General features: G+C 55.0%; 1 protein-coding gene across 1 annotated transcript in view; it reads right to left on the reverse strand.

Moving 5' to 3' along the window:
* Nucleotides 1-3,320: 3,320 nt before the first annotated feature.
* The window catches only part of ALDH1L1 (aldehyde dehydrogenase 1 family member L1), a 78,349-nt gene continuing 58,569 nt past the window's right edge, over nt 3,321-23,100 (reverse strand). Inside the window, exons 15-23 of the mRNA XM_023619834.2 lie at nt 22,061-22,166; nt 19,601-19,688; nt 16,334-16,427; nt 13,959-14,058; nt 12,457-12,555; nt 9,947-10,112; nt 7,175-7,280; nt 5,451-5,650; nt 3,321-3,629 (exon numbers count right to left, since the gene is read on the reverse strand). Of these exons, the coding sequence (XP_023475602.2) occupies nt 3,574-3,629; nt 5,451-5,650; nt 7,175-7,280; nt 9,947-10,112; nt 12,457-12,555; nt 13,959-14,058; nt 16,334-16,427; nt 19,601-19,688; nt 22,061-22,166 (1,015 nt within the window). The 3' untranslated portion in view covers nt 3,321-3,573. The remainder of the gene's footprint in view (nt 3,630-5,450; nt 5,651-7,174; nt 7,281-9,946; nt 10,113-12,456; nt 12,556-13,958; nt 14,059-16,333; nt 16,428-19,600; nt 19,689-22,060; nt 22,167-23,100) is intronic.

Consider the following 23,100-nt stretch of genomic DNA (forward strand, 5'->3'; position numbering starts at 1 on the left):
AGACAAGAGGGAGAGTGACAGCATGACCTCCTGCCCTTGAAGGGCATGTCTCGGAAGTGGCATCTATCACTTCCACTTGCATTCTGTCCACAGACTTGATTCCATGACCATTGCTTAGCTGAAAAGGAGGCTGGTCTTTCTTCGGGGTGGCCATTTGACCAGGTAAAATTTGGGGGTTCTATGACTTAAGAAAGAAGGTGATAAAGAAAACGAAATGGGAGATAACAGTCTTACGCTCCTTACTGTGAGATGATAGAAAATACATATTGGTCTCTGCCCCTGGTTCCTGGCACAGAGCTCCTAAAACCCTTGTAATTTCCTAAGTGACAACAGCACTAGGAGCATCTTTTGCTACATTGAGGTGACTCTGGGTCAGCTCCCGGGTGGCTCCTGGATGGGGGCAGGTCACCAGAAAGACCAAGCCACCATTAGAAGCTTGGGATTTTTGGCCCCACCTCCTATCCTCCAGAGAAGGTAGAGGGGCTGGAAATGGAGTAAATAATTGATCGTGCCTACATGAGGAAGCCTCCACGAAACCCCAATAGTATAGGGTTCAGAGAGCTTCCGGGCAGGTGAACACATCCATGTGCTGGGAGAGTGGCGCACCCCAGCTCCGCGGGGACAGAAGCTCCTGCGCTCGGGGCCCTCCCAGACCTCACCCAATGTGTCTCCTCATCCGGCTGTTCATCTGTGTCCTTATCATATCCTTTAACAAACTGGTGAATGGAAGTGTGTGTTTCCCTGAGTTCTGGGGGCTGTTCTAGCAAGTTACCTGAATCCAAGGGTCAGTAGATCATGGGAACCTCCGATCTGTAGTCATGTCGGGCAGAGTTGTGGGTCCCCTGGGGCCCTACCACTTGTGTTGGCATCTGAAGTGGGGGCGGCCTGTGGGATGGAGCCCTGCGCCTGAGGCCGCCCCCCAGAGACAGTGTCAGAGTGGAGTTAAACGGTAGGACATCCAGCTGGTGTCACAGAATTGTTTGGTGTGGGGAAGACCCACACACACTTGGTGACAGAAGTGTCAGAATTGAAGTGTTCCGTGCCAAGGTAAAGGAGACACAACAGAAGGGAAATGCACAGGAGAGGAAAACTGCATGTTTTTTCTTATACGTTTACCTTCGGTTTCAGGAGACTTCTTAAAGAGGGAAGGAGATAGACAGCTAGAAGCCAGTCCTGCACGTCTCAACCAGAAGTCTCAAGTAGAACTGTAACGGGCGCCCCGGCTAAAACCAAGCTCTGTGTGCGTCTGAAGAGGGAGAAGGTGCTTTTTGGGTTTGGGTGGGCCTGTGCTTGAGGCCTTGCCTGCTCCTCTGCCATGAAGGGCCATTTGCAGGGAGCCAGGGCTGCCCCTCTGGACGCTGGGCAGACTCGTCTCATGCCGGGAGGAGCCTGAGAGGACAGGCTCTAAACTGAGGTGAAAAACACATTTCTTGTTTTCTGTGGCAACAAGACTTGAGACTGGATGCTCCGGGATCATTTGGGGTGGAGGCGAGCCAGCCCTGTGGCGGACAGGTGGGACTCAGGCAAGGGGGCACCTCCGTGGGGCCTGGCTGTGGGTCGGGGCTGCAGGGCCCTGTGGCGACCCCGTGGCAGAAGTTGTTAATTCTTCCTGACCGTCTAAGGAGGTCTTGTGAGAAGGCGCAGCCTGGTGGCAGTGGGACACAGGGCATGGAGAGGAGGGCCCACTTCCTGTTTGAGGTGGAGTAGACACGAGGAGACAGAGGCATGCCACCCCAAGGTGGGAGCAGAGCCCAGTGGCATAGCCTGCTACCCTAGACCACAGCAGCTGAGGCCTGACAGAGAGACAAGCCCACGTAGGCTGCCCCCCAGCACTGGAGAGAGTCAGGGGGTTCAACACCAGGGGCTCTGGGAGGAGTGAGGGGGCTTCCAAGCCCTCCCCACCTGGGAACAAAGAGGGATGCAGCTTCAACTAGCCATGTAACCAGGCAATTACTCTTCTCTGCCTCAATTTCCCTGTTTATAAATGGTGATAAAAATAATTGGGTGAGGGGACGGCCCGTGGCCGAGTGGTTAAGTTCGCGTGCTCTGATTCGGTGGCCCAGGATTTCTCTGGTTTGGATCCTGGGCGCTGACACGGCACCGCTCATCAGGCCACGGTGAGGCGGCATCCCACATGGGACAACCAGAAGGATCTACAACTAGAATGTACAACTATGCACTGAGGGGCTTTGGGGAGGAGAAGAACAAGAAGAAGAAGAAGAAGAAAGAAGATTGGCAACAGATGTTAGCTCAGGGCCAATCTAAAAAAAAAATAGTTGGGTGAGCGAAAGGATGAAACAAGATGATGCATAAAGAGGGTCTGGAACCCTGCTGGGCATCCACTTGGTCCTCAGTCCTCAATCCTACTGTCTGCTACCAGCTACTATCATCACTCACAAGAAGATGCCTGGACAGACTCTCTATAAGAGCATATTCTGGGCAGAAGAGAAGGAGTAGTGGAGGAGGCCAGGTACAGGGCTTTCAAAGGGACGGGAGGGGGCGTGGGGGTGGTGTTCATAGGCCGCTAAAGGACAGAGTCTGCTATGTGGAGAGGACTGAGGATGCCCCAGTATGGCCAGGGACCTGCAGAGGGAGGACGGGGCCTTCGGGGAGCTGTGGGACCCACAGGGGCAGAGCCAGGTGGGGGTGGGGAGTAGAATGACAAGAGGAGAGTAGCATGTGGGGTAACTAAGGCAACAGCAGGTAAGTGAGGTCGTAGGGTTTGGGACCTAGGGAGTAGGGGTGCAGAGGGGAGAGCCCCAGGCTTCTGCAGGGTGAGAGAGTACAGGGAAGAGAGAAGAAAGTGCAAGGGGGGCACCACTGGGCTGACGGGAGTCCATGGAGACACAGGACACACAAGCTGGGGCAAAAGATGGAGGCCGGCCCACGTCTGAAAAGCCAGCCTGGGGCGAGGACCTGGCGGCTGTCCAGGAACTGGCCTCCACTGTAGTGGCCGCTGGATCCACGTCAACAAAGGCCAGCTCTTGGAGGCTGAGCAGCAGGGGTGGGCCCGGCCCATCTGCCTGGGAGGCTGCCACGGCAGGCCATCTTCGCTGAGGGAGACTGAGCCACGGCACAGCCCCAGGCTCCCACTGCCCATCCTGCTGCCTCAGCCTTCCAGGGTAACCCCACACACCTCTCGCACCCGAACTTCATTCAGCACCTGCTTTCTGAGGCTGGAGTCGATGCATACCCATTTCTCACTTCTGCATCTCTCCCCAGGGTGCCTGGCTCTCCCAGGGCTGGGCAACCTTACTCGAGTGCCAGAACTCACAGGGGCAGCCACAGATGGGGTGGAGAGAGACAGGGATGCCAGCTGCTGCTAGTCAGAACCTTTATTCACCTGGGACCACTTTCTTAACCAGCCAAAGGCCACTTGGATTGGATGGGTGGTGGGTGTCCTGGATGGGAACAGGGGGCAGACGGGGAGCTTCCACTGGGGCTGCAGGTGGAGGTGCTGTGCACTCGGGATGGGGTGAGAGGGCCATCTGGCCACCAGGCAAGGCAGGCAGGTTGTGGAGGGCAAGGACACACCGCAGAGATGGGGGCTGCTGCTCTCACTGGACCTTTCCCTCAGTACTCGAAAGTAACTGTCTTGACCCGCAGGTACTCATTCAGGGCGGCCTCTCCTGCAAGACACCACGAGCTGTTGGACACATCGCGCCGCAGCTGCTCCTCCCGGAGGCCTTGCTGCCGCAGGTGCTGCATGTACCTTATCTCACCAGACCCTGGCAGTGACCGTGTGGGTCAGTCCCAGCCCAGCCCAGATACAGACAAGGAAACGAGGCCCAGGCAGGCCAGGCGCCCGTGAGAGGGGGCAGGATTCCAACAGACGCGTCAGAATACAGACCAATCCAGGGCCACCATTCCAGAAACTTCCCCTGCTCTGACCATCACCTTGCTAGGGAGGGCTGCCCCTTCAGTCCAAGGGCAGCTGAGAGGCTCTCTTGGTGTCCTTATAGCACCCAGATGCGCTGACCCATCGCCTCGCCCCCTGCTGCCCCCAGCTAATTCCAGGTCACACTGTGACTGGGAAAAGGGCACCTCACAGGGCGCCCATGGCCCTTGGAACCCAGCTGTGCTCTGTGGCTGGTGTGTCTTAGCCCCACAAGTAGCACAGAGAGCCTCCCCACCCACTAAGGCTGGCTCGGGGAGCCACACTTCCCCAGCTGGGGCTGCAGACATCTCTGGGCCACCTCAGGGGGCTGTTTGGAGGCCTGGTTTGTGGGCCCTCTCTCTGCAGGGCTGAGGGGATAGGGGGAAGACGAGTTGGGGAGCCGAGGGGACAGAGTCCTAAGTGACAGAGATCATATTCTGGGTATTTGCACCCACAGCATCCCTCAGTGACAATGGCCCTGTGGATTCCTGTGGAGGACACCAGGAAGGTGGCCTGGGGAGACAGGAGGAGGTGGCAGACAAGGACAGAGGGGCCAGGAGCGTCCAGCATCCGTGTGTGCGCATGTGTCTGAGTGTGAGCCCCGCCTCCGTGTGGACAGTGTGCGGTGTCAGCCTTTGGTTGGTGCTGTTGGGGCTCCCTTTATTAGCACCCTTGGGGCTTTCTGCGGGGTGGGAAAGATGGAGCAGGAGGGAAAGAGGAAACAGTGACAGCCCTTCGGTTTCAGACTCATCAGGAGCCTCCCTAAGGACCCCGAGTTGGACAGGGGGCCTGGAGGGACGGGGCCCTCTGGAAGGTAGTGTGCTGCTCTCTCACAGCTTCTGGCCCTCGCCAAGCTTGGCATCAGAGCTGTGATCCCCACCTGGAGCTGGTCCCCAGCTGCTGGCTCCCACACTGGTAGGCAGGGTGCAGCGCCCCTCCTAAACCGCAGGGCAGCCCAGGGAAGGAGGAGCGTCCGGCAGAGCTCCACTCCCTCAACAGGCAGCAGGGCTTGTGCTCGGCTCCCCACCTGGTGACATTGTCTCTACCCTGAGGACTCACACTACCCCCAGGGCACACTCGGCCCCCACGGCTTCCCCTCTCTGCAGATGAAGGTTGAGTCCTGCCTGTGGTCCCCGGGCCCCCGCCTGCCTCTCCTGCCCCCTCTCCTATGGCCGCCCCACCCGGCCCACAGCAGCACTCAGGCCTCTGGCCACAGCTCCAAAACAAAGCTGGCGCTCAGGACCTGCCACTGCTCTGCGAGGAACGTGCACCCTTAGGGCTTTATGGCCAGCTCCTCTATCCACTCGGGTCTCATTGTAGGTGCCATCTCAGAGAAGCCCACCCCAGCCCCTGGCTTATGTCGCCCTCCCAATCTTCTTGCCCAGATCACTTCGTCTTGTCTGCTTCCCAGCACTGCTCACTTCTAGCAGGACCTTGCTGACTTCTGTAATTATCGCTTGTCCCCTCCCAGTAAGAAGTGAGCACTGACAGCCATCTTGTCAATGCCACACCCCTGGCCCCTGCGACGGCCTGGCACCGAGCAGCCTGTAACAGATGTTTAGGATTAGGTTACCCAGGTCTTTGCCAAATCCGGACTGTTTGAACCCTCCAAAGGGAGCGGCCACGTCGGTCTTGTTGTATGTATTGACAAACACGGTGCCTGCCTGCAGCTTGTCACTGACATACAGAGCCTTGTTGATGTCCTTGGTGAAGACGCCAGAGGCCAGGCCAAACTCCGTGGCATTGGCCCGAGACAGCACAGTGTCCACGTCACTGCAGGGAAAATCCAAGAAAACCTCAGTGAGGGAGGGGCACAGGGGCAGCCCTCGACATGTGACCCAGAGAGACCTGCACCCCTTCCCCCAAAGGGGAGTCTGGCCCCCTCCCAGCTCCCCACCCTTGCAGGACCCTTCAGGAGAAACGCTCTGGAGCTACAGATGGTGTGGAGGGGAAAGAAGGAAAGGGAGGAAGAAGAGCAGGTCAGATTCACACCCAGTGGGCCAAGAGGACCCCTCAGGTCATCTGGGGTGATAGCCTCACTTTACAGTCAGGGGACCGGGCGCTCAGAGTGGAGGCAGGCCGGGCCTGGCAACACACGGGGAGGCATACCCCAGGGAGCCACGTCAGGCCTCCCTGCCACAGACGTCATAGACTTGAAGACTTAGCACAATATTTACTTGGTAGGTGGCAGAAAAATGTTATTCTAATAAAACCCACATGTGATGATAATTTCAGTAATTTTTTGACGGTTGGAAGTATAGTGTATTGAGGATGGGGTGCCATTTTGTAATCTGCTCAAAGGCACTACTCTGAAAAAGAACAGCCAGGAAAAGAATCTGTGGTAGATCAAACATGGCCACAGAGCCCGATTCCTCTCCCTTGAAACCCGGGCTGGCCTTGGTGACTTGCTGGACCAATAGGACCTGGTGGAAGTGAGGTTCTGGAATTTCTAAGGCCAACTTCTGGATCTTGAGGAGCACTGCAGCTTCCACCTGGCCTCTGTAGGGGAGCCAGGTGCTGGACAGAGGCTGCCATGAGGGAGACAGCCTGCGAGGAGAGGCCCCTACGTGGCACAGAGCACAGGCAGGTCCGCCCCTCCAACCAAATTGCAGATTCATGAGTGAAATAAATAACTGCTGCTATTCCAAGGCACTGAGTTTTGGGGGTGGTTAATTACATAGCAGTAGGTAATTAGAACAGAGCCCAACACGCCAAGAGACATCCAGAGAGCCACAGAGGAAGCTCACAGTGAGACCCAAAGCAAGTCCCTTGATGGTCCCCTCGGTGTCTCCTCCCCTCAGTGGTTGACAAGGACTCAGCAGGTGGCCACACTACAGCCACAGCCCCCACCCTGTTTGAGTTCTCCTTCTGGCCCCCTGGGGACAGCTCTGCACAGCTCATGTGAAAACCCCAGTAATTCAAGGAAAAGAATCAGACACGGGGCCGGCGCCATGACCGAGTGGTTAAGTTTGCACTCTCCACTTCGGTAGCCCGGGTTTGCCAGTTCGGATCCTGGGCGCAGACCTAGCACCACTCATCAAGCCACACTGTGGCAGCATCTCACACAGCAGAACTAGAAGGATTTACAACTGGGATATGCAACTAGGTACTGGGGCTTCGGGGAGGGGAAAAAAAAGAGGAAGATTGGCAACTGATTTTAGCTCAGGGCCAATCTTCCTCACCAAAAATAAGAGCATACCTTTAAAAAAAAAAAAAAAGAAACGGAGGAAGAATCAAAAGTGTGGTTAAAAAAAAAGACGAATCAGGCTCTCCAGAGACACAAGCAGGATTCCCTACCCATTGGCAAACCGAGAGATGATCATGATGGGCCCGAAGGACTCCTCCTTGGCTATGAACATGTGGTCCTCCACGTCCGTGAAAACAGTTGGCTCAAAGAAGAAACCTATGGAGGAGACAGAGGCCCACGGCGTGTGGGAAGGCGGCCCTCCAGCGGTCCAGTCTCTCCCCAGCCAGGGCTGGGTCCCTCCAGCCGCTGTGCCCACGCTCACTCCAGCAACATAATGCATGATGCCTCTGTGATGGACACCACGTTCTGTGGGTGGCTTTCCTGCCCCAAGCTACAATTTCATGTGATCCTCGCACCTTTTAACTAAATGCTGCTGAAGAAAATAAGGCTAAAGCTCAGAGCTGGTGTGCGACAGGGCTGAGACTCAAGCCCAAGTCTGTGCCACGCCAGTGCCAAAGCTCATGGCCGCGGCAAAGACCTGGATTTTCCAGGGACATTTAATCTGAAGACATGTCTGGTTTCTTCAGCTACTGCAGCCTCCCAGATGGCCCTCCCTTGTCCCTGTCGGGTGGGCAGGGGCTTTGGACACTGGTCCTGACAGACAAAACCCAGAGGCCGAGCCCTTTCCCTTTCATGGCCCCGCAGGGTGGGCGCTGGCACCCTGGGCACAGGGAGCGTGCTCTCTCAGACAGGCAGTCTCCACTCTCCTGTGACAAGGGTCCCACCCAGACTGCACCCGTACAGGCCCTGTCGCCCAGCCCGAATCATTCTGACGGCAGAAATGCTGTCACAGACCACTGCACCTCTGAGACCTTGCTGGACTAGATTTCATTTGGCCTGATTTAGGGAACATCAAGAGACCTGAAATTTTTTCTCTTTAGTTTTTAGAAAAATAAAATTTTTTTTAACTTGAAAAGTAATTTAATTAAAATATTCCACATTTTCACACATTTATAAATTACATTTTAACATTAATTACAATTTTTAAAACGTGAGTTATGCATGAACACAAATTGACTCGTGGGGTGGCCTGTATTCACTCAATCTGCAAACCAACTGTTGCCCACTAGGTGTCATGAGCTCTGGGCTGGCCAGTCTCTGTCCCCTTCCTGCTCCTTCAGCTCTCTTCCCTGCCCTGCTCTGTGCCGGGGAGGAGGGTGCATGCCCAGGCTCCCTCATCCTCTGGCTTCCAGCTGGATTTGCTCCCATAGGAGGCAGCCCATATCCACAGCTCTGCCCCTCACCAGGTCCCAGGAATTCTCCCTCTTCTTGCTTCTCAGGCCACGGGGTGGTGGCGATGGCTGCCCACCGTTGCTGGTTGCTGGGTACTGCCCCGCCCCTAACTGCTCTGAGAACAGGGCCTTCACTTCACTCTCTCACATCGGGCTTCATGGAACACCCAGTCTAGTGGGGCGGGAAGGGGGAAGCAGACAGAGAGTGGCAGTGCAGTGGTGATGACACTGCTGAGGGAGGACCTGTGACACAGCAATGGCCTACACCTGGATGCCCTTTGAGCTGGATGGTGAGTTCACCAGATGGGGAAACTGAGGAGGTGTTCGATAACCAGAGGAACAATGAATGTACAGAAAGCAAGAAAATGCAAGATGTATTCAGAGAGAGTTAAGCACGGCGAAGGGTAAGCGGGTTAGAACCAGGTCAGGAAAGGCCTGGCGGGAGATGGAGGGGTCTGAGCTGCTGCTGCAGGAGAAGCCACCATGAGGTGTTTCAACACTGAGGGACACATGACCAGACCTCTGGAAGCTGCACAAGTAAAGGATTAGTGGGGTTCAAGAGGTCCTGTAGGAATCCACGTGACGGTCCAGGCAAGACAAGGTGGTGGCAGGGATTCAGGGGAGGCAAGAAAGATTTCCAGATTTAAGAGAATCAAGCAACTAATTAAAAGTAAGGGGTCAAGAAAAGAGAGCAATCCAGAACTCATTCTTTCCTTCCCTCCGTCATTCCATCAAATTAACTCAGGCTTGGTGTGAGGCTCGGTGCTGGCACGAACAACCTAACGGTGTCGAAGAGACACATGGCTCCTGGCCCCGTGGAGCAGGCAGTCCAATGGGAAGCAGCACAAACAGTCTACACCCGCAACTCCTGCTCCTCTGGCTTGGGTGACTTGATCGGATGAAAGATTCGAGAGAGGCAGATGTGTGCATCTGGGGTCAGGTAGGAGCTGGGACCCCGTGATGAAGCAATGGATTTGGTACCCATTGAGTTTGAAAGGCCTGGGGGACATGCAGGTGGAGGTGTCCAGGTGGTCAGGAGTTCTGGGTGAGGAGGAGCCCACAGACAGATATTTGGGAGAGTCTGAGCCATTGTCGGGGTGAGATCCTCCAGGAAAGTGTCTACCATGAGAAGCACTCCAAGCTCAGGACAGACCTGGGGATTTACAACATTTGAGGGACGGGTGGAGAGGAAGGGAGCTTCCAGCAGAGAGACTGCTGAGAAGTAATGGCCTAAGATAGGAAAACCATCACATCCAGGGCCGTGGACGCCATGGAGGAGAGAATTTCAAGGATGCAGTAATGTTAGCGGCAAATCAGAGTCTACTACAGTACAGATTAAACCAGCACTGACGATGCTTTCAGCTCTGGTCCTAGAGCTCATTATCTTGCCAGCCCCACACCTGGTCTGACAGGTGTCCAAGTAGCCAAGGCTGCCCCATCCAAGATCCCAGATAGGGCCTGAGCCCTGGGAACCTGACCATGCAGGCACCTGGGCTTTAGATACCTCCAGTGAGAGCTGGGCAGCAAACCAGAGGCCATGCTACCTGCTGCCTCAGTTTACCCAAGTGGGCCAGGGCTGCTCTGACTGACCTGGCCGAGGGACTTGATTCCCACCACAGACGAGCGTGGCCCCTTCCTTCACACCGCGCTGGCAATATTCTATCAGCTTCCGCAGGTGAGCTTGGTGGTTCTGCGGTCCATGGGTGGTGTCCCGGTCGAGAGGGTTGCCGATCTTCATCTTCCTCACCTCTTCTACCTGCGGAAAGTCCTCCCAGTCAGGTCCCCCTTGCGTGCCACGGTTTCTGATGATGGTCCTCACCTGACCCACCTCCAGTGTTTGCATTTTTGGTGACCAACCACTGGCCCCTGAAGAAAGTCTACACTCTATATTCTGGCCCTCTAGGAGCTCCATATTCTGCTTCCAAACCTGCCTTCCAGGCTGAAACCCCGAGGTGCATCCAATGTGCACGGAGAGCCAAGCCTAGTGTCAGACGGGCTGGGAAAACGGAGGTGTCCAGGGATACGGTGAGCAGGGAAGACAGAGGGCAGCACAGGCTTTGTCTCTACACTGGTCCTGCGCCCAACTTCACGGACTGAGAAGGTGAAAGAACGCTGGTCAAGAGACTCCAGGATACGGGATGGGGATCGGGTGGCAAAACACCATCCTGCTGCAGTGCCCCGGTGACGAGGTGGGACAGACACCAAGTGCCTGAGTCTGGAGTCCACCCTTCCCTGCCCCTACTTCTGTCTGCTTCAGAGCCCAGCTTTAAGGCTTCCTCCCCCAGGAAGCCTTCCTTGTTGCCTTGGCCAACAAAAAAGTTGGTACCACCCAGGACCACCCTCTGCCCTTCCCACCAGGGCCCCCTTAGCTCCTCTGGCTCTCCTGAAGGGGGGCTCCCACTCTGATACCAAGCCACCACTTTGCTCTTGTTTTCTGCTCCTGTCTGGTCCCCCAAACTGCTCTGGGATGCCAAGGCCACCTTGGTGAGTCTCCAGGATAAACATCTCACTTCGTGTGTCAGGAAACCATCACTATCCGCGCAACTGTCCCTGGGAATCAAGCCCTCTGGTCACCCTGTTGGGGCCTGACGACACCCCTGCAGACTCCTGGATGTGGCCTCAGCTTTGTGCTCCCCACCACCACAGCCGCTCGGTGAGCACCCACGTCCCCTCCTCGTCTCCAGGCAGCCCCGGCCGCGCCACAGGCCCGGCCATCCCAGCGCTGGGCTATTCGCAGTGACGGCTCGCCCACCAGGCTGGCGGCTCCCAGAGGGCAGGGGTGGACAAACGGATGCATTTCTCCGCAGTGTCTCCCATCCGGGTGGAACATGTGTCCCCAGCCCTTGAGTCTGGCTGGCCCGTGACTCGGTTTGGCCAGTAGAATGTGGTGGAAGCAACATTTAGTGAGTCCCAAGCGGCCCCTAACCCTCTGCTCTCACTTTGAGAGTGCTGCCACCACCCCTGTGTGCCAAACACAAGCCACATAGTGAAGGACCACAGGCACAGAGATCAGCCGCCCCGTCGGAGCCACCAAGTGCCCCGCCTGACCTGGCCAATGGGTGAGCAAGCTCGGCTGAGCTGCGCCCCCACAGGACTTCCAACCCACAGGACGTAGCTGCGCGACGCTGTCATCTCAAGCCACTAAGTTTTGGGGTAGTTTGTTACATGGCAAAAGCTGTTAGACTCCTAGAAAATCCGTTCCTTCCCTCACTACCTTTCATATTTTACCCATTATTCAAGATCTTCTTCTCCAGCACCCCTTCCTGACAGCCGCCCACCCTATCCTCAGACTCAGCTCTCTCTTTTTTTTCTTCCAAATACAGTTTCTTTGGAATTGCGCAGAGAGCCTGCCCTTCCAGCCGCTCCTCTCCTCTCTGCAGGGGTGAGGCTCTGTCCCAGGTCCTGCACCCCTGAGTAGACCAGTGTGGACCAGGGACCTGGTCATGCCAACCAGCATCCTTCCCCGCAGCCTTTCTGACAGAGTCGGCGGGGAAAGAGTGATTTCCCTCGCTGGTTCTTCTGTAAGAACGTAGGAGATGCTGTCAGTGCCTCACCATCCCCTTTAGCTGAGGCACCTGCCCCTAAGGGGACATGAGAGGTGCCTGATGGTGGCTCCCAGGAGATGATGGGAGCTGCCGAACTCCAGCCAGTGGACAGCCCACAGCCAACAACTGCTGACAGGGCACAACAGCCAGCCCCTTGACTCTAGGTGTACACCTGAGTGGTGTCACTTGTGGTCCAGAGCTCCTGTTTGTGGGTCAGGCCAGGCTGCATGTCACCTGAGACCATGTCCTGGTCCCTCCCGCCTTCCAGGCTTCACCTGAGAGCTCACCCTTGGTGAGCCACATGCACTTGTGTTCTCATCTCAGGCTCTGCTGCTAAGACCAGACCTAACACAGCCTCTTTGGGTTTTGTCAGTTTGAGCCGAGGGGTTGCTGTTTCTTGCTGAATACAAACCACTGAAGATTTAATACAGCTCCCTGTGAGGGTTCCCTGACCCAGGTTCCCTGACCCAGCCCGACCTCCTCACCCCCAAACCCCTGCAGCCCAGGCAACTGTGTCAATGAACCAGCAGCTCTGAGACCCTGCCGAGAACTTACCACCTTCTGCACAAACTGGTCATGAATTGAGTCCTCCACAAAGAGCCGGCCTGCGGCGATGCAGTTCTCCCCTTTGTTGAAGAAGACAGAGCTCATCCCCTTCGAAGAACAGACAAGAATGCTGGATTAGGACTCTTCCCAGCGGCGCCAGCCCCCAGCTCCCCGCTGGGCCCGGGTAACCTCTTCTTATAGAGAAGAGGGGGAATACACATGTCCTGACCCCCTACCTTGGACCAGGCCCAACCAGCGCTGGACACGTGTGCTCCACTCATTCCTAAGTCATCACAAGAGGCGAGGCGAGAGGGGACAGTGTAGGAAGAGAGGCCACGAGGTGAGGAGGCAACAGAACTGTGGCCTGACTCCCACCACTGGAGGACAAAGCCAGTGTCCACATTGCAGAGAGAGGAGGACAAGAAGGAGCGGAGCGAGTGACGCCAGAGACTCCGCATGCTGGGCAGACTCCCTGGGGTGACCCAGGAGGGGTCAGAGCCCATATTGGTGGAGCTGAGCCTAGCGAGTCTGTTAGCGTGGAGCAGGCAGCAGAAGGTGGGCAAAGGCAGGCAGCCAGCCACCGTCTTGGATGGGGTGCAAGCCCACGCTCAAGGAAACTCCCGACAGAGTCAGAATAAATGTTCTCAGAGGCCCAAGGGGTCCTGCTTTTTAGACCTGGGGAGCTCCACGTGGGTGAAGTGTGGCTCTCCTGGAAGCTGGGACCACAACCGGCAGCGTTGGCCTGGGCACCAGGGCCAAGACGCTCTGGCTGATGGGCTTTCCCCCCTCATTCCCCTATCTAATGAGGCTGGGCTCCCTTTCATGTCCATGCTGGGTGTCATATTGTCCTCCAAGGCACAGGGGGACTTAGGTGGAATGGGGGGCATCTCTGGGCACCTGGCTAAACATGGCCTTACTGGTTTCTCCAACAGGTGTGGAGAGAGGACTGAGGCATAACAATGACAATACTAATGTGAGAACAACTGACACATGGCACCTGCCACGTGCAGCCACTGTTCCACGCCCTTCAGACACGGTAGCTGGTGTAATCCCTGTGACAACTGTAGAAGGGAGGCGTTACTGCCCTCCTCACCATGAGGTGAAAGTGTTGGGGCCCAGAAAGGGTAAGTGACTTGCTCAAGGCTGCCCAGTGAGTCAGGGGCAGAGCTAGGCAAGTGTGGAGACAGCACAGAGTTGGGCAAGGGAGTCTATGCAGAGTCTCAGCGCAGGTGTCCAGGGTTCTGCTCATTTTCCCTCGGAGAGGAAAGGTGGCCCAGCTGACTTCAGAACAGATGGAACTGTGGCCCAGGTTTCCATCTGAAGCTGATTTCAGTTACCCTAAGTTATGAAACTTCTTGGGAAGTTTGTTTTCAAGGGCACGTGTCACTCCAAGGCCCCATCCTGCCAATCTGTGCTTGTGGTGACACTACAGTCTAGAATAAATGTGAGTTTGACTGTGGAATCAGAGAACAGTCCACCCCTGCCCACCGGGCACCCAGGCCGGCTCTCACCATCTGCACCGCCTTGCTGAGGTCGCAGTCAGCAAAGATGATGAGAGGTGACTTCCCGCCCAGCTCCAGGGAGACCTTCTTCACATTACTCAGGGCACAGCTGGAAGGAACAGAGGTTGGTGGGGCTGGGTCCATGGGGGACGGGGGCACAGGGGGCTCCAGGTGGGGGAGCCGAGGGCAGCTCCAAAGCATGCTTTCCTTGAAAGAGCAAGCAGAGGGTGGGAAGGAACCCCGTGCGAGAGCAGGCCGCGCCTTCCCCCAGCCCCACGCTCGCCCAACAGTCCCTCCCTGCTCTCCACGACGGGCTGCGCGCTGCGCCTCCTTCCTCCCGCCACCGCGCAGCCCAGCCCCGCGCCCGCGCCCGCGCCCGCCGGCCCCGCCTCCGCCGCACGCGAGCCCCGCCCGCTGGCCGGCCTTCTCTGGGCACGCAGCTGGTGTTTGGAAACGTGGAACCACTAAATCAAACACAGACGCATCCCCAGTTGGGGCGGTTGCGGCGCCACAGGGGCTTCAGCACCTCCGATTTTTAATGACGGGAGCGAACAGAGAAGCGGGGCCCTGTGCACGCCGCACCAGCGGGGGCGAAACGGCCTTGCTGATACTGTCCGAAAAGGGACGCTCAGTGGACTGGACCAGTGAAACTTGAGGCGGGGCACGGGGCGGAGCTCCTCACTCAGGACCAACTCAGGAGGAGGGCTCCCCTGTTTCCGGCACCAGCCACGGGGGCGGAGGGGAGGGGCAGGGGGCGGGGACGCCGCTTGGAGTGGATCCCGAGAAGAAGGCAGCTGCAGAGCCGCGGAGCGCCGCCCACGGAAGCCCTCCTTCCCCGAGGTCTGGGAGCGGACGTTCACCGAGCCCTCACTCCGGACTGCGCACACGCGCTCGGAGGCACTGTCATCGAAACTGCGCAGAGGAGCAGAACAGCCAGCTTTTCAGTCCGGAGAGGCAGATAAGCTGCTGGGACTACTTGCGCTTACTCCCCGCTCACTCATCTGTCTGTCTGTCCTGTCAGTCCGTCCTGGGCCCCCTCCAGCCTCCCTCTCTTCTCTGCTGCATTCAGAATGACTCAGAGCAGCCCTGCCTGGCACGCCCACAGGCTGCGACATGAGCCTTCTTGACCCTAAAGACATGATCCACCAGCCACATCTGCTGCTCCCGATTCAAAAGGAGTGACATGGCGGGTCACTGTAATCAGCACAAGCAGGGTGCCCACTCAAGAAGGGGGGACACAGCCCAGGCTGCTCCAGCCCGCTCACAGAGGGCATGTGTGGGGCTGAGGGGCACAGAGAAGCCAGTAGGAAATGGGGTCAGGGGCTGCAAGAGTGTCCCTCGGAGAAAGAACTGCATTCTGCAGTGGGAGCTACAACGAGGAGACGCTGTTTGAGCCCTGGAGAAGCCTTTCACCCCGTGGAGTTGTCACGCCATAGCTGGACTGCCCTGGAGCTCACATGCATGAAACTTGGAGCAGAGACAAGTTGGTGGTTACATGTCCTCAGAGAAAGGCAGGTCAGTGTGCTCAGCAGAACCTCCAGCTCCTCTCTGTTTGCACCTGTCACTCAAAGTGCAGATGCCAGAAACCCACCCCCAGAAATTCAGCTTTAGTGGGGTGGGGTTCAGGCAGCCAGTGGTTGTCCTGGGGCCGCCAGGGCTGTGAGCCGCTGCCCTGTGGTCTGGCCTGTCTGCCTCTGCAAGCTTGTCAGCTACGCAGACGAGAACCACTGAGCATGCTACCTTCACTGAACTGGTGGTGAAACTGAGGCCTGAAAGAGTCAGGGCCCAGGTCACACCATGAATTAGTGACAGAGCCAGGAACACAACCTCAGCTGGTTTAAGGCCAAAGTTCAAGGAATAAGAGATGAGAGAATATTCTAGATCAGTGGCATCCAACAGGATAGAATGAAAGCCTCAAATACTAGCCATTTCCATAAATGGCAATGTTTTTTTAGTAGCCACATTAAAAGAAAACTAAAAAGAAACCAGTGAAATTAATTCTAATATATTTTCTTGAACTCAATCAAAAATTTTATCATTTCAACTTGCAATCAATATAAAAAATTATGAATGAGGTGCTTTACTTGGTGCACTAAGTTTTGAAAATCTGGTGTGTCTTTTACGCTCACAGCACATCTCAGTTCAGAGCGCCTGTTCCTAGCGTCAGCAGCCACACGTGGTGAGGTCCTAAGTGGCCTCGCCAATGGCTCGTCAGACACGCAGAACTGGAACCTGCATCAGCTGGCCTCCAGGGACAGCCGTGCACACGGAGGCGTGAGAGGCAGGACTGAGCTCACACACAGCCCTGCCCCTGTCCCGACACTGTGACCAGAGGCCACAGCTTCTGTGGCAGCGGTCGCCTCTCTCACCCCCCAACCACTTACCTCTTCATGATGTGCTTTCCCACCTCTGTGGAGCCTGTGAACCCAATTTTCCGCACATCGGGATGGTCTGAGAGTCTCTGGCCGACCAGCGAGCCTGCAGACAGGAGGGGTGGTGCTGAGGGGCGAGAGGCAGGAGCCCGGCCAACCTCACATGTCCGCCCTGAGGCCAGAGCTCTGGGCTGTGAGACCCGTGAGCTTAGTGCCCTGAGTTCCTGGGGCTCACTGGGCCTTGTTCCCTGTTATGGGTGGAACTGTGTCCCCTTAAAATTCATATGCTGAAGCCTTAACCCCCAGTACCTCAACTGTGACTATATTTGGAGACAGGGCCTTTAAAGAGGTAAGTTAAAATGAGTCGTTAGGGTGGGCCCTAATCCAATATGACTAGTGTCCTTATAAGATGAGATTAGACACGCAGAGCGAAGATCACGTGAAGACACAAGGAGAAGGTGGTCATCTGCAATGCAAGGAGAGAGGCCTCAGGAGGGACCAGCCCTGCCCTGTGACACTCTGATCTCGGACTTCCAGCCTCTGGAACTGTGAGGAAATAAGTATTTGTGGTTGAAGCCGCCAACCTGTGGTCCTTGTTGTAGCAGCCCGAGCAGACTCACACATTCCCCATGTGGCTTCCCAGCTATCAGAGTAGTCCCCAAGAGTGAGCACGTGCAGACTTCCAGGGTCTCCAGTAGAGACCCAAGGGACGCCTGGCCTGGCCCGTGGGGGCAGTAGTGCCCGAGCATCGCAGACTCCAAAAGACCTGCCCGCAGGCACAGCCTGTCTGAGAGAGCCCCAGGAATGGAGAGGCCAGGTACTTGCTGCCCCTTCTGTTCGGAATGCTTCGACTCCTAGCCTGCCCCACACCCCAGGGCCTCCCCACTCCACGCCAAGCCCTGCACACACCCCACCCCGCTACATGGCTACTTCCTAGTCACTCCTCAGGTCTCCTTTCAATGAGATTCCAGGTCTCCTCTCCCAAATTCAGCGTAATCTCTCTGCTTAAATCTCCTTCTTCTTTTGGCTTCTGACTCTGCTCTCCTAATGCCTCCTCGTTCTCTGACTGCTCTTTCTCCATCTCATTTGCTCAACACTCTTCCTCTACCCAACCTTAAAACACCCAGTGCCTCTGGCTCCATCCTGGGCTCTCTCCTCTCTTCAGTTCACACTGTCTCCTCAGCTGATCTCGCCCTGGCTCACCTCTTCAAATGCCATCTTCCAGCACATCATCCTCTAAATCTGGATCCCCAGCCAAGCTCCTCTGGGCCCCAGATCCATTTATCATTCCTCTGCCTGCTCAGCACCTCCCCTTGGATGTCTCACAGCCTCTCCAATTCAGCATATTTGAAACTGAACTCTTAATCTTCCCCCAGACGTGCTCCTTCTCTGGGTTCTCCATTTCAGTAAACAACCTCTCCTTGCAGCCAGTTGTTCAAGCCAAGAATCCGGGAGTCGTCTTGACACTGCCCTTCCCCATCCCATCCACCGCCCATCCCTGGGCTCCTCCACCCACCCAGTTCCTCCATCTTTGCTGCTCCCCTGCCTCTGAGCTTGCAAACCCACACGTGCCCGGGTGCACCCAGGAATGTTCGGTTTGGAAGGTCTGGAGTGGGACACACATCCTCTCTGTATATACTTAAAGCTCAAAAGTGATTTTGATGCTAATTCCATTCCACCGCTCTCTGTTAAAATAATCACTGTTTGGGGGAGAAAATATCTGAAAAAGACATGTCTGATAAAGTACTGTTAGCCAAAATACACAATAACTCAAGAATAAGAAAACAAAAAACTCAATTTAAAAATAGGCAAAAGATTGTAGTCTTGGATTTATAACAAATAGAAATGATATATATTTGACAACAATAGCAGAAAGGAGGTAGGTGGGAGCAAAACAGAAATGGAGCAAGGAAATGACACCAAAGGGTGACTCAACGACAGAAGCAAATGACGAGGACCAGAAATGTAAACAAGAAGGTTAACGTAACAAACTCTGTAGATACAGACTTGCTCTCCTTTCCTTTCAGCTTCTGTAATAGACATAAAATTACATAAAGTAATACTTACAGCAATGTATCAGTGGGTTTGTAACATATATGGATGTGATATGCACACAAAACTATGTGACACTAGCACAAAAAGGGAGAGAGATAATAGAGGTTTGTCGGAATGGCGCTTGTATATTTCACTGGAATTAAATTAGTATAAGTTTAAGGGAGGTGCTGATAAGTTAAGCAGTACACGGTAAGTCCTAGAGTAAGCACTTTGAAAATAAGAACTACGTAGTGAAAAGTCATTAAAAGAAAGCAGTAAAGAAGGAAGAGAGGAACCAGACAGGAGACACGGAAAGCAAAAGGTTAGCTGGCAGACGTAAATCCAGCTGTATCAATAATGACAGGAAGTGTGAATGATTCAGCAACCCAGTCAAAAGGCAGAGACTGTCAGACTGGATAAAAAACCAAGATCCAAGTACGTGCTGTCTACAGGAGGCGGGCTTTAGACTCAAAGACACAAACAGGGTGAAAGTGAACGGGTGGAGAAGACCCATCACACAGACAGCAACCGGATGGAAGCTGGAGTAGCTATGCCAACATCAAACGGAAGAGACGCACAGATCAAACTACTACAAGAGAGAAAGTGCCTGTCAAAAGGGGGGCCAAAGCTCTCTTTAAAAGCTTTCCTTATTTACAGTGCAAAAAATAAAATTAATGAACTTTCAACTCCGAAAGTTACCAAAACAATAAACACACAGGAGAGCACAGAAGGAATAATAATAATAAGAGCACAAGAAAATAAAACAGAATGGCAGTGGAATGGGTAAGGAAATTCAAGAGCTGTTGTGGTTTATTTTTTAGGAGGCGGTACGGTGACAGACAAGCATTTTTCATGAATTTAATCAATTTAAAAAGAGAAAGGAAAAACGAAAAGTATAAAGAGGATATTATAACAACCACAAGGAGAATCAAAAAAGGAGATACTTCCAAGGGCAGATAATTCCCAAGTTACAGAATTTATTCTAGAGCACACACACAAAAGGGAAAACATTTGGGGAGGCGTTTGAAAGCTAAAACCCTTCCAGGGGCGGGTCTCCCCCCTACATGGGAGAGAGACTTCTCTGCCACCCAGCTGGCCAGCCCCTGCCCCCACCCCAGCTTTGCACTGGGGCGCTCTGTCCCCCAGGGCACATCCTGCAGCAGGCCGTGTTCTGACCAAGTGCATCTCCAGCTGCCTGGAACCCTCGCTGCCCCAAATGCCCACTCCTCTGTCCATGGTCCTTACCAGATCCCGGGAGGATGTTGATCACGCCCTTGGGAATGCCGGCCTTCAAGGTCAGCTCTGCAAACTTCAAGGCTGTGAGTGGGGTCACCTGAGGAGTCAGGAGAGAAGATTGGGTCGGGGGGATTAGGGAGCGGGGCTCTGCCCTCCTCTCCCAGCAGCCGACGTAGTGAGCAGGGAAGAGCAGCTGTGGCAGGAAGATCCCCAGGGAAGCCACGTTCATGTCCCACTGCCGCGGGTGCTGCCCACCCAGCCCGCTTCCCCCACAGCTCCAGCAGAGAGCTGGGAACTACGGACCCGAGGTCCACACTGCCTGTCCAGTGCCGCCTCCTGGCTGAGCTCCAGCCCTGCCAGGCCCGGCCTTTCCTGCACAGCCTTTGCTCCTTCAGGCAGCACAGGCGAGGGCTGCCTTGCAGGGCCGCGTGCTCAGAGGGCTGCAGGGGGCCCTCCCCCCCCGAAAAGCCGGCCTCCTCTTCTGGGAGCGGCTGCCCCGCCGCGGGCTCGGAGAGCACCTCAGTGCCCAGGCCAGCCTGGCGCTCCATCGTCCAGGTGTGGCTCTGACCCACTGCTGTAGGCCGCCCCCGCCCTGGAACCCCCAGCAGTCGTTCACCTGCTGGAGGAAGAGGGGGTGAATTTCTGGCCAGGGTGACTTTCCCCATCAAGATTAGGTCGCCCACCTCCAGGCTGCAGGCTAAGCAGCCAAATCTGTGGGGTGCTGGCCCTGGGGCTGTTAAGGCCTGTGGGGGGCTGGGTGTTCTTAAGGGCGATGGGTGAGTGGGGACCTTCCAGGGACAGCACCCCACACTAAAGGTGGGGGTTAAGCATCATCTCAGAGAGTTGTTGTGAGGCTTAAATGAGCAAATGTATGGAAATCATCACATCATTTGTTCTATATGTTAAAATGCTAGAGGAAGGCCTGACTCAGGGTAAATACATAAATGTCATCCAGCAATCCCACTTCTGGGAATGTATTCAAAGGAAATGAAAGCACTAACTCAAAAAGCCACCAGCACCCCCACGATCACAGCAGCATTATTCACAGCAGCCAAGACACAGAAGCAACTTAAGTGCCCATCGATGGATAAATGGATAAAGAAGTTGTGGTATATACACAGACAGTGGAATATTATTCAGCCATAAAAAAACAAGGATATCCTGCCATTTTTGACAACATGAATGGACCTGAGGGCATTATGCCAAGTGCAATAAGTCAGACAGAGACAGACAAATACTGTATGATCTCACTTATCTGTGCAATCTTCAAAACAAGATCACAGAGAAAAAGATATCAGACTTGTGGTCACCAGAGGCAGGGGTGGGAGGAGAGGGAACTAGATGAAGCTGGCCAAAAGGTACAAACTTCCAGTTATAAATAAGTGCTAAGGACGTAATGTACATGATTGATGACTATAGTTAACACTGCTGTGTGGTATATTTGAAAGTCGTTAAGAGAATCCTAAGAGTTCTCATCACAAGGAAAAGAAATTTTGTTTTCTTTTTCTTTTCTCTCGTGTCTCTATGAGATGACGGGTGTTAAGTACACTTACTGTGATAATCAACTCACAGTATATGTAAGTCAAACCACCATGCCGTACACCTTACACTTAATACAGTGATGGATGTGAATTCTATCTCAATGAAACTGGAAAAAAATAAATGTCAGCTACCATTATTGTTGGGTTTTTTATTATGTTAATACCCTTGGGCCCAAATTGCCCCAAAGAAGCTGGGAGAGCCAGAGAGCTGGGCGCACTGTCAGAGCGTCTCACCCTCTGTGCCCAGTGCCCTGGAGACAGGCAGGGCGGGCCTCATACTGCCGAAGCACAGATGATGACTCTGAGGCTCATGGGGGGTCCTCACTCCTGGGGGACCCTGGTCAGGTCCTCCTGGCTTGCCTGAGTGACCCTTGACGTCCTGCCTCTAAGCCCCTGATCAAGGGCCATGTCACGTGGCTTCTCTGTGAGGGGCTGGAGTCCCTGACACAAATCCCAGCCCTCCCCCTGCTTCCCTCCAGGACTCTGGTTTCTGAAGCCAGACAGGAGACCAGCACCAGCTTTACTAATAGAGCACACCATGCTGTCTCAGAGCACGGGGCCTGGACAGGGACACGAAGCAGGGTTTCTGCTCCCCCGAATCCAGAGTGCTGGCATCTGTGGCGAAATCTGTGACTCTGCTCACCAAGCGGCTGCAAACACAAGCACAGCTAAGCTGACAGCTGCCCTACAGCCGAAAGAACACGAAGTCTGCCTATGGCCAGCACCGGTCCTCCTGTAGGCCGCCTCTGCCCACTGTGAGCCAGCCCCACGGCAGGCCAGCCCATCAGCGGTACCCTTCCCATCTGGAGGAGACACCAGAACTGGCGTCAGCAAAGGGGCCACCGGGCCGTCTTTTTCCTCCTTTACAGAACACTTCCCAATACCCTCTATAGTCCACTGCGCCTGCGCGGAGCGCAGCCACACCCACCTGGGCAGGCTTGATCACCACTGTGTTCCCAGCAGCCAGGCAGGCAGCCGTCTTCCAGGAGAGCATCATCAGGGGGTAGTTCCAGGGGATGACAATGCCACAGACCCTGCCATACAAAAGAAGTCTGTCTCTCCACTCAGCCATGGAGCCAGAGTGGACCTGCCAACTGTCCCTTCTCTCCCAGGGCTGACGTCCACTCCAGAGCCAGGCTTCCTGATACGGCACCAAAAGTCCCACTGAAGAACAGTTCATGCCTGACTCTCTAGTCCCTGATGGGTCAGGATGTCCAGTCTGGCAGTAGCCCCTCTTCCTAGCAAGGCACGATGGCCCAGACACTGGACAGGTTCTGATGGGACCTGTGAGACCTGTTCAGGGAGACAGTTTGGTAGGGCGTGGCACCAGGCGATGAGGGTGGGGGTGACAGCAGGCAGGCAAGGTGAGAACCTGGCAGCCGAGCTGCCTTTGGCGGAGGGGGACCCCAACCGGCGGCCGGGGCGCTTCCCTCTCCTGCGGCCTCGGGGCCGCCTGACTGCCTGGTGAGTCTTGTCTGTGGTGATTTGTCTTCCTCCTTCTGTTGAGCACCGTTTCTGTCCTTTGCTCCTTCTCTGTTGGTGTTTTCTGTTCCTTGGTGCTGGGTAGGAGGCCCTCATTTTTATGCATGGTAATCTTATACTCTTTTCAGACAAAATCTTTCAGGTAAACCCTCCGTTTCCCACCATGACCCTGACTGATATAGGGTTATTGTGGGGATTAAATAAAACCATACTTCTAAAGTCATTCAGACAGTGCCTGGCACAGAGCAGGGAGTCTGGAAGCAGAAGCCGTTTCATCTGCTAGAATCTAAGACCCCTGAGGACAGGAGTTTCCAGCAGTTGGGATCACTGCCATATCTCCAGCACCTGGAATGTCTGGCACATAGCAGTTGATGAATAAACAGCTGTTTGATAAATATGTAAAAAGAGGATGTTTTTAGCGCCCCACCCAGTGCACTGCCTGGAAAGCACCTGGCAGGCGGCCGATCTTTGCCCAGCACAAGGACT

The sequence above is a fragment of the Equus caballus genome, chromosome 16 (assembly GCF_041296265.1).
Source record: "Equus caballus isolate H_3958 breed thoroughbred chromosome 16, TB-T2T, whole genome shotgun sequence".
In the NCBI taxonomy this organism is placed as follows: Eukaryota; Metazoa; Chordata; class Mammalia; order Perissodactyla; family Equidae; genus Equus; species Equus caballus.